Raw genomic sequence first — 11,233 nt, forward strand, 5'->3', positions numbered from 1 at the left:
TGTGTGTGTGTGTGTGTGTGTGTGTGTGTGTGTGTGTGTGTGTGTGTTCTCTCCTATTGGCAGGCTGCAGGCATGAATCAGGCCATTCAAGAGACTGTATCATTACACCATTGAGATAGAATCACAGAGCAGTTTTCGAAGGGTAGCTGAAAAGGAGATATTGCCAGATTATGTGGCATGACTCAGCTCAAAACCCAGCTGAGGACATTGTGCCGTCACCACAGAAGTTACACCCCAAGTTCTGCCAAGTTTTTCCACTGTAATCTTAACATCTGAGGATGTGTTTTGCAGGGTGCAAGGTTATGTTGTATTTCACCGCCTGGAATGAAACACACCCTCGGTCTGATCTCTGTAGCCTCCAGGCAACTCCCAAAACCATCCAATCCTCTCCGAGTTTCAAACAGGCCCCACCTCTCCCGGCCCCAACAACACCTGTGCTGTGAGCCGTGTCGCTCTGCTCCAGATTACTGCAGCAACTCCTTATTGCACAAGTTACAACATCAACATTGTCTGACAGGAAAAAGTCAGTGTAAAGATACTTTATCAATCGTCCACCTACTTTGTTTTATAACTTGGGCCCATTGGATGTACCCTGCCAACTCTTATCCTCATGTTTGTGGTTTATTTTTTTGCGTTGGCTCTTTTTAAATATTAGCTGCTTGTAATTCAATGTTGAGTGAAACTTCTCTCTATATATATCTGCTTAGCCTGACTCTAAGAGGAACTGAGAATAACCTGAAGTGCTTCCCCTGAATCATGCACGAGTCGGTCTAGTTTCTTTTTGTTCACTTTTTTTCCTTCCTCTTCAGTTTTGAGAGACCCTTTCACAGAAATGTCTGTGTGAGAGAGTCCTGCTCCCTCAGGGCCGTTCGTCCCTCCCTCCCTCCCTCCCTCGCTACTTTTTCTCTCTCATGGTCTGGTCTGGTCTCGGCCTCTGTTGCTGCAGTTGGCCCAGCTCTGCCACAGTTTTCCATCAAAACACCAAACCTCAATGGAGCATTCAAGCCCAGGCCCGCTCCAGTGCTGCCCCTCCCTCTCATCCCACCCTGTCCTGACTCTGCCTTCTTTCTCCTTTTCTCACTCGCTGCACATTTAATGGACCCGTCAAGAAAGACTTGGGACACTTTTATAGTTGGATCTGAAGAATTAAACAAGCTGAGTGAAATTGATTCTTAAACACTGTCTGTCGCTTTTCAGGGGAAATTATGTTCTTGTTTTTAGCATGTTGTTGTCAGAGTTTCTGCAATATCTACATATAATCTCAAGACAAAAAGTCCAAACTTAAATACACATGTCACTACTGTTCACATTGCATGATAAGTTAATCTCAATACATCATTTAGTCTAATAAGTGTTAGGTTTGCAAAAGAGCCGTCACAAAGCCCAAGCGGAAGCATCCAAACTGCTTGTTTTTGTCCAAAGATCTACATTTTTGTTATTAAAATGTGCACATTTTATCAGTTGCTGATTAATCAATCGACTATTGTTTAAGCTCTGGTGTACGCTGTTTATTGTTCTTAACAGAGTAGTAGAGTATCATCAGGACATGGAACAATAAGCTGTTGTCTACTGGACAGAGACTAATGTGGAGCCATTATGAGGGTTTCTTAGAGATGTGCTGTGATGTTATATGAGCTGTCACTGTGTGTCAGCGATTCTCTTCACTGAAAACTCAAGAGAGAAGCTTTAATATGAGCAGTCAGCTTTGCAGTGACTGGAGTCTCTTTTTGACAAACTTTTCCTCTCAGAATTTTCATAGTCATAACAGCTCTGTGTCATTTTTCCAGTTGCATCTTCTGTATATTTATACATATATACGCTATGGAGGCACACATGACTCAGCCGAGGTGCTGCTGTTATTCCTTTTATATTGAAAGCACCATTAAAAAGTGCAGCCCAAACCAAATACTTTTAGTTATTGCAATTTGTGTACAACTATTTCTGCCTCTTTGGAGTTCTGTGTAATGTCATATGTTGCTTTTACGTGCACACAACGCAGCTGATTGACAGGCAACTGTTACTTTCAACAATTGTATATATTTAAAGTACCGTTTCTATTGTAGGTTTGGAGAAGCACTCTCTGCTTCTGATGTTTGCGTTAGAATATTGCATCTTGAGGACATTTTTATATGTCACAATATACTGTATGTTTGTGTTGTTGTGAAAATCCCACTAAGTTAAATATCCATAACCTCACACAACAACTACCCCCCCCATCACTTTAAAGATGCTAAATTAGAAATTGTGTCGTAATCCGAGCTTCTCTGTGCTTTGTTTACATAGCCGGTCTGGCTGCGTGTGCATGATAGTGCATGTGACTCCCAGTGCGTATGCCCCACTGGATATCTTGTTGCCGCCACTCTACATTACGCTCATACGGCGGTTACCACTAGTGGTGCAACAGATCATAAAAGTCACGGATTGGATCAAATATCGGATCAGCACAAAACAAAAAAGGGAACAAATATAACTTCTAGAGATCCCTGATCATGTTTTTTGTTGCAGCTGATATATATATTGCAGATTATTCATGATCCATATTGGCAGATACAGATCCCTTTGTTGTTTGATTATAGCAGCTGGTCCACAAGGCTCCAGGCCCAAACATCATTTCAACCACTCTGAAGTCACTAAATGTCATCGTTTTACTTTGTTACAGTAATTTTTCGTAAAACAATTAAAATGATAAGGAAATAAAAGATAAGACATTGTTATTAGTATTTTTAATGATGTATTATAATCTGCTTAGAGCTAGTGTAAACAGGTCATAATTCATCTCTAATATCTAACGCTATATCTCCTTCAAACAACTGGATTTATTCAAGTATCACATGTGACCACATCATGATAACCTCATAATTTACCATCGCCCAACAATACTCATTTCCACCGGACAGAGCCTGAACGCATTAGCCTCTTTACCGGCTCTCCTCCGGTCATTTTCTACACGGATTGGTTGTTTACAGTGGAACATTATCAGAGATCGGCGACTAGAAAAGCATACGTACATGCCGATGTCCTGATCGCATTTTTTGCGTGCAGCCTTCTGTTTCATCACTACTGCTTTTTGGCTTAACTTGCATAAATGTTCAATTCTTCCATTGCGTTCAGTATCAGTAATGTTCTTTCTAAATATGCTTTTTCTCTTTTTCTCTGTTTTTGCTTTCTATCTCGTGCTTTGTGTTTCAGTCTCTTGCTGCCTCTTCAACATCTCCTTCCTCTTGTTTCTGGCCATTGCTGCCATCTTCCTTCATGACCTCCTTTCTCCCTCTCTTCAGCCCTTAAATGGGTCTTAGGCAGGTCACTCCATAGTTATTTGAAATACAGATACTACGTGATATTATACTAAACCAAATTCCTTCTCATGTTTTAACATGAATAAAATGTTATTAGGCAGCCTGGTGCATCATCCAGCCCGTTAGAACTGGGTTTGCCTGTCACGTTTTTATTTGTTCCTGTATGATGGACCAAGAACAACATCTGCCTACTCAGTTTTACCATCCATGAGCGTACGCATGTCCCAGTTTAGTGTGTGTGTGTGCGTGTGTGTGTGTGTGTGTGTGTGTGTGTGTGTGTGTGTTTATGTGTTTCCATCTCTCCAATTCAGAGGTTTCTTAGGGAGTGGGCTACTTAAAGTTATTTTTTTTTTTTTTTCTGCTGGAGGCTCTGGAACTTATTACAGTCGGAGGCATTTTCATAAACGGGCCATTCAGTTGCTCCTGCATGGCTCTGAATGGGACGCACTGTCGCCAGGAGAAAGAGTTAATGTGGGCTAGTTAGTCATGAGTCCTCCCTGTTACGGAAGACTGGTGTAGTGATCGTACAACTGTTTTGTATTCTAATACTGTGTGCATTTAGATTTTAAATAATACTAGTGCAACCGGTTCATTCTTGTCTTTGACTATTTTACATTTACATTTTACAAGTGTCAAACCTTACTTGAAATGATCTGTTATCCCTCCTAGCAAATATATTCCCTGAATACAGATATGCAGGCTTGGCAATAAAGTATGGCTGGGGGGTATACCGGTTGAGGCGGTATACCGGTTTCAATTTCGCGTATGATATGAATTTTTCATATACCGTCATACCGGTGCACAGCCGAAACAACTTCTGTCGCTCTTCAACAGGCAGCTAAATATATTGTTCGCCGCTGAGAGCGCTATTTCTTCTTCTTCTAGTTTTATGACGATTGGCATCCATCTTATTGGTGCATTACTGCCACCTACTGCTCCGGAGCATGGAGCAGACAATAGACTATGAGCACTAAGGTCGGAGATAGTTTCTTAACTGTTTTGAGAGGGAACCCTAGTCATGGTTACAACTTTATAACAACAATTAACAACCCACAACTAACGCTCTTTAATAGGGCAAAACACCACAACACAACAGTAACACTAATAATTGTACATTTATAAAATTTCACTGCCGAACTGCATGCTGGGTAGAGCTCGCTAACAACAGTCTGCTAACAGCTGGGAGAGGCTCTGTCGCTCCAGTAACGTTACATTAAAGAACAGAAAAGAGCGATGCAGGATGAACAAAGACTGAACAACAAAATGTATTTTGGTTAGACACATATGCAACGCTGATTACGGTGTAATATGTGTGGTATTTGTTATAAATGTACATTGTTAGACGGTGATAAGAAGCTGTACTTGGAGGGGCTTAGGGCCCAGGGGAGTGTAGGTGGAGGAAACAGGAAGTGACGGAACGGAAGCCACGCCACACAAACAGCTGTTCACCGCTCGCTGGCCGGTTGGCGTTAATTAATTAATGCTTTAACGTGGAAAAAAAAAATACCGTGATATACCGTGAAACCGCCAGAATCTTACAAACTACCGTGATATGCATTTTTGGTCATACCGCCCAGCCCTACAATAAAGTATAAAAAAGTATTTTGTTTTTGTGGGATTATATCCTGGCTGAGACATCAATCTTTATCATGCTCTCCACTTCATCACAATAATAAAATACAAATTAAACTGCATCTTTACATAGGTTTTATGGTAACTGGTAACAATAAAAAATGTTGTGGTTCAACATTAGCTATTTGTCAAAATACATGAAGAAGAATAGCAAAACATGTCTCCTCCTGTTCAGAGCAGAACCCACCAGGAATAATTTAGATTTAGTTAATTGGCACAAAGTCTATGCGTGTGTTCAGGAGATTTTCCTTTCAGTGCAAAGTGCATAAAATATAAAATATATGATTAACATTGGCCTTTAAATAGCTTTTGGTATAGATTCTCTCAATGACTTCCAGGGAACCTAGAAATTTAATAAGTCATTTTGCCCATTTCAAAGTGTGGCTCATATCACACTTTGTATCACTCGTATCACTTACAGAGTACCGGAGTTAAAATAGGTTGTTATGTATGAATTACCAGGTCCACTTTTTGATACTCCCACAGATGCTAATATTCACTCTTTACAGTCCAAGGCATTGTCAAAGTGAGGTGGAAAACCTTTAATCTTCAATGCAGAATTCATTATTTCACTCTGAATTACTTTCACTCCATCGGGTTTTATTATCAAGATGAGATCAAACGCCTACTGTGAGAATGAACACTGCAGTATCTCCCTAAATCTAAATTGACATTTCAATTTGCATCAGCCACAACAGCATGTCAATACATAGATCTCTAACTTCCTGGAAAACACGACCTTTTCCATTACGGTCCTGACGGCATCCCTAAATAATGTCATCTCTACCTCACGCTGTGGCAGTAATCATTCTCAGGGCAGGCTACCTCGAAGGAAACAGGCCATGGATGTGATTAGGAGATGATTATTACAGTCAAGTCATGATGTCTGTCAGGAACTAAATCACAGCACGCACACACATACATGTACTTACAGCTGAGATCTAAGAGGCAGGAGACATTTGACCTGGAAAGGGCTTTAATCTGCAGCTGAAGAACTCTGATGTTTCATCAGGATTATCATGTTTACCACAATATGGGTCTCAGGGGAAGCTGTCAGCTTTGGCGTCTTGTTTTCCACCCTCCATCTACGCATACATGCTCAGCTTTGATTCACTTCATTGCATTCATCGTCTATCAGTTCATTGCTGTGAGATACTGATGAGCCTTCTGTTTTATCTTGCAGGTTTCCCAAGAAAGCAAACAGGTAAGGATTTTTATTTTCTCAAATTCTATTGCAAATATCTATGCATGTTTAGGGGTATGACATCCTGTGGCCACATATACATACACACACACACACACACACACACACACACACACACACACACACACCAACCAGTGGTTTACATACACAGAGTTCCTGATGAGGGAAATGAGGCAGGTATTACTAGGAACTGCTGTGCTGCAACAGAAGTCTTCAGAGCTTAGACCAAACATACCCCCCCCCCCCCCCCCCCCGTCTCACTCATGTATACACACACAAACACACACGCACCACACACACACCCAGAGTGAGGGACAAAGGGGTCCCTCTTCTGAGGGCGGTCCATCACTGCCTTTCACTGTGAACAGAACAGTGGCCTTTCACAGTTGGGGCCGGCATAGGCAGAAGCAGCCATACATAGCCTCCCGAGGTTCAGGCCGGAGTCTGGCCTCGTAGCACCTCCTGTGAGGAGCGTCCTTTCTCTGGCCTCGCTCCCCGGGCACTCGGCAGAGCGACTCCACATCCTCTCTGGCTGTCACATTATACAGTAGACGCACTCAGCGTGATTCATACACTCGGGGGTCATCTTGCCACATTATTCTCAATGCTACAGTGAACAATTGCTGGTTCTGTGTGCTGTTGTAATTCCTCCTGAACCTTCACTTGCTTGCATCTCGTGCAAAAAAAAAAATGCTTCTTCTAAAAGTCTACAGTGTTGCATATGACAGCACATGCGGGATAAATGCCAATGCTTTTTTTCTGTTTCTCTAGAACCAGCAGCATTCTCAGTAAAGACCACCCCCCGGACAAGAAACCCAAAAGTGACAAAACATCACTTCCCTCCAATGAGTTTGACCCGACAGGTAACTTTCCACCTCTGTTCTGTTTTTTTATTCATTCTTTTCTTACTGTCTGTCACAGACTCTGCTGTCTTTCTATCCTGTCCCTCTATCTCTGTATGTATCACTTTATCTGACTGCCTCATACATCTCTCGCTCTCTCTCGCTCTCTCTCGCTCTCTCTCTCGCTCTCTCTCGCTCTCTCTCTTGCTCGCTCTCTTGCTCGCTCTCTCTCGCTCTCTCTCTCTCTCTCTCTAACACACAAACACTGTCTCATGAAACAGTTGTGGTGGTGATAGTTTGCTCAATGCTCAAGGCATGCTGGGATGGTGAAAGGTGGTGTGTGTGTGTGTGTGTGTGTGTGTGTGTGTGTGTGTGTGTGTGTGTTTCTTGCTATATATGTATTGTGCTCTCTTTAAACATTGTACATTCATTTCACTTGTGTGGTCTGATCTGAGATAATTGTTTGAGTCTTACCACTGGAGCTGTGTGTGTTAATTCTAACTAATGGACATTATAATAAGTGTTTATTGGCTAAGTCTTCATTGCACTGCATTATACCGACTGTTTGGCACAAGCTGATGTTGCTTTAGGTGTTGCAGGTTTTAAGCCGATAAGCAAAGAAAGGTTTGATTATAGGACCCTAAAATCTGCAGCTGCATGTTAAATGTCCACGTGGTTCTTGTAGTTTAACATAAATCAGTGCACTGTGCGTTTCGTATGTTAAAAGTGGTTGGGTGGTCTCGATGCATACTTGACAGGAACAAAAAGCCATTAAGCCTGTTGTGCGCTCCAGTTTCGAGGTTACAGCAGGGTGAGATTGTTAGGGTTCAGAATCCCACTGGTTTGACACTCCCTGTAGTGTTTGTCAGCAATCATGATTTGAGATATGACTAAAGCTTCTGTATTCAAAACAAAATAGGAAATCCTCCACACCACATGGCGGCTTATCTCTGTATGATGCAACAAAACATAGACAAGATGTGCTTTCTCAGTGGTTATACAAGACCTGCACGTTGTTGTGTAGAGCCGCACTAGAACCTCTTGTGTTTCTCTGGTGGTTCCTTCCACTTTTGGAATGATGCAGTGATTAAACCAAGTGCAAAGTAACCACAGAGAGGCAGATTATTCCTGATTTAATTGAAAGCTATATCTTCGGGTCATTCTTGACATTAGTCATGTTTGGATTTGTGTAATGGTCTTTTGCATGTCTGCATGGTGGTCGTCTCTATTTCTATTTATCCCCTTTTAGTTATCTTGAAGCATGAACTCTTTGATAATATTTTCCTAGATGTCATCTTTTCTGTCATAATTTCAAACTGGGTTTATTCAGGATGGGCAGGAGTAGTCAGATACTCTAGAAATGGATGTTAATGCTGGCTCACGAAAGTCACATGTTTCCAAATGAATCGTGTGCGAAAATGAAGCTTCGTTGTGCAACAGATCATAAAAGTCACGGTTCGGATCGGATCCCAGAAAAAAAAGGGAGGAGCAAATCTAACTTTTAGAGATCCCTGATCATGTTTTTTTTAATCCGCGGTTCACATGCGGGCCGATCCGTGAGGGGGGATCCGTACAAATCCCGGATCAACAATGATCTGTTACACCACTAGTTAAGTTATCTTTAGCGGTGTAAAATATACTGGACATTAAAAAAAGGCTTGGACCAAGACCGGTTCCTCCTCTGTTATTAGCATAAACTATCTTTTGTTTATTCTTATCATCGGGTCTTTTGCCACCATCTAGTCTTGAGAGACGGACCTGAAGTGCTTTGGATATAAATGGTATTTTACCAGCCGCAGGCTCAGTTCCAGTTAGGTAAGGCCTTTGAAGTATTACCAGAATACTTTTGAATCACAAAGCCCGCAAATTTGGTTTATTTTATTAAGGTTCTGGTGCATTTTACAATCAAATCTGCGCTTAAACCACTAAAGCTGGTGAATTTAATGCAGGACACAAAGTTTGTAAAAATGCGACCACTATCATCGCAGTCGCAATGCGTTGGTAGAGTGCCACCTATAGGACTGGAGGCACTTTCAACAAAAGACTAGCGAGTTTATTTTTTAGTGACTGCACTCCTGCCTGTCCAAATCATTATGTTTTATTAAACTACCTATTTGTTCATTTAATTTTCTCCCTCATGATTTTCTCTTTCCTGTTTTGTGTTTCCTTTCCTTGTGTTGGTTCTTGTCTTGTTTGTGCGTGTCTCTGTACACTGCTGTGCTGTCTGCGTGGTGGGGGCTGTGAGCAGAAGCTCTGGTGCTGCAGAAGAGTGGCAGCAGCAGTTTGCTAGCAGAGGGGAAGCCTGAGTCCTGTGGTAAGATGCTCCTGCTGGATTGGCTGGTGTGACAGCTGCATCTATATATGCTGTAGCCCACGGTGTGAAATTGCCACTAGATGTTGGTTTTAAGTAGAGTGACAGCAAACTTTATTTGTTTCACGTATTTTTTAATCATTATTAAATTTATGACTGGCTGGTCAAAGCGCTGAGTTGCATGTAGTGCTGTATGGTAAACCGATTCAGCTGCTATACAGGTAACAGGTATGCTTCCAATAACCACAGTTTTGGTCTTTTGGTCTGTGTACTTGTTGAGCAGAACAACTGGTACAAATTGTGAGATATTTGGTTTTTAAACTTTTAAAAGAAAAATCTATACAAAACCATAGAAACCAATTAAAACCCCTCTTTTCATGATCCATCTGTATGCTTGATAAGTTGTCGTGATGTTTTATTAACTTTTTTTCACCACAAAAAAATTGTCACTATTGGAATCCATTGATTGTAGAACTTCAAAGTTAGATTTTGGAATACCAGGAGACATTTGCATAGTTTACTTTAAACAGTAATTCCATACTGTAAGCCTGAAAACTAATATGACATGACGATTCATGTACACTGGGCATGGGCTGCCGGTGTAAACAGGAAGTAGATTGGTTACAGAAAATATTATAGTAATTATTAATAGTATTAGAGTAGTCTTAAATAATGAAAGGTGGTGCTTGATACTTAAAATCTTCCTCTATAAACTCTTAACGAACAAAAGTTTTATTCTTCAAACTTCGTTACAAGGTTGCAGGTCTTGCTCTGTCTCTCACACACGCATCAAATTTACTTTAAAATGAACACTTAAAAATCAAAGTTTACTGGATGATGGGTCCATAAATGTGGTCAACACACGTCTCTCATTCGTTTCCTCTGTTTCGTTGTCTGTTTTCACACTCGTAGCTCTGCCAGGTGGCTGAAGTCCCTGTCGCACTACAGAGCATTTATGCTTTTGTTCATTTACAGATTCTGTGTGAACTTTACAATAGTTGTGCAGAACAAAATAAGCATTAATAAGAAAAGTAAAGTCCTCTGTTTTGTGTCCATCGCCCTCCTCAAAGCCGCAAACCGTGACGTCAGACGTCCGCTCCGTAGGGCTGATAATGCCGCTGGACACGCCGCTCGCTAATCGCTCCAAAAACAGCTGCTTCTTCCGCATGTGGGCAGTCGTAGAATTATAAAATGTAGAATTTATTTAACTGCACAACAGCTGCTAGCATAGACAACAAGGCCAGTAACGCTTGCAATCCATTATCCATGTAGAAACAAATCACCCAATCACGTAGCGAACACGGGTGTCTACGTCATTGTTTCTAAATTTATGCGTTCGGTTTTAAAAGGGAAACGTAGTAGTGCGGATGTAACCTCTGTCTAGGGCACAGTTCATCAAGATATCATCTATTATCATATTCAACAAAGCATAGGTGTGTTTGAGTCAGTTATCTCTATTGTGTTCAGTCTTGCGTCAATTTAGAATAAAATAAACTCACAGATGAAAAGCCTTTATCACAGAACAGCACTTGAAGCTCTGGATTATTTTAAACAGACTTTTAGATTTAAGCAAAGTAGTCTGACCTTTTGTATGCGTCACTGTAATGATTTGTTGTAATGGTTCCTCCTTTTTGTGATTGTGGGGCTTAAGGTACTCTGTCAGTATTAAAGGTCAGTTTATTCTCTAGAGTAGCTTGTGTTTCAGCAAAGGGTGCAGATTTCAGATCAATCAAACCTCTGAATAATACATGAGTTTAGATGGATTAACCTGATCAGCGATCCTCTCGGTATATACCAACCAAAAACCTCTACAGAGGCAAAAGACCAACATCTAGAGGCATATTCACACCAGTTCTTTAACCCATCATCTTTTACCTTGACACCCCTGCCCTCTCCCCCTTTCCCTTCCCCCCACTCCCACACTCTGCCTAACCCTCTCACCATGCCC

The 11,233-nt window shown here is 41.3% G+C and overlaps 1 protein-coding gene across 2 annotated transcripts in view; it reads left to right on the forward strand.

Annotated features, from left to right (window-relative positions):
- The window catches only part of arhgef12a (Rho guanine nucleotide exchange factor (GEF) 12a), a 36,789-nt gene that overhangs the window by 7,359 nt on the left and 18,197 nt on the right, over nt 1-11,233 (forward strand). Inside the window, exons 2-4 of one of the 2 annotated variants that reach the window (XM_031860718.1) lie at nt 6,112-6,132; nt 6,904-6,995; nt 9,223-9,288. In XM_031860718.1, the coding sequence (XP_031716578.1) occupies nt 6,112-6,132; nt 6,904-6,995; nt 9,223-9,288 (179 nt within the window). The remainder of the gene's footprint in view (nt 1-6,111; nt 6,133-6,903; nt 6,996-9,222; nt 9,289-11,233) is intronic. The other variant, XM_031860719.1, reaches the window with a different exon arrangement.

Source organism: Anarrhichthys ocellatus, unplaced genomic scaffold (assembly GCF_004355925.1).
Source record: "Anarrhichthys ocellatus isolate YVR2014 unplaced genomic scaffold, GSC_Weel_1.0 scaffold24, whole genome shotgun sequence".
Classification (NCBI taxonomy): domain Eukaryota; kingdom Metazoa; phylum Chordata; class Actinopteri; order Perciformes; family Anarhichadidae; genus Anarrhichthys; species Anarrhichthys ocellatus.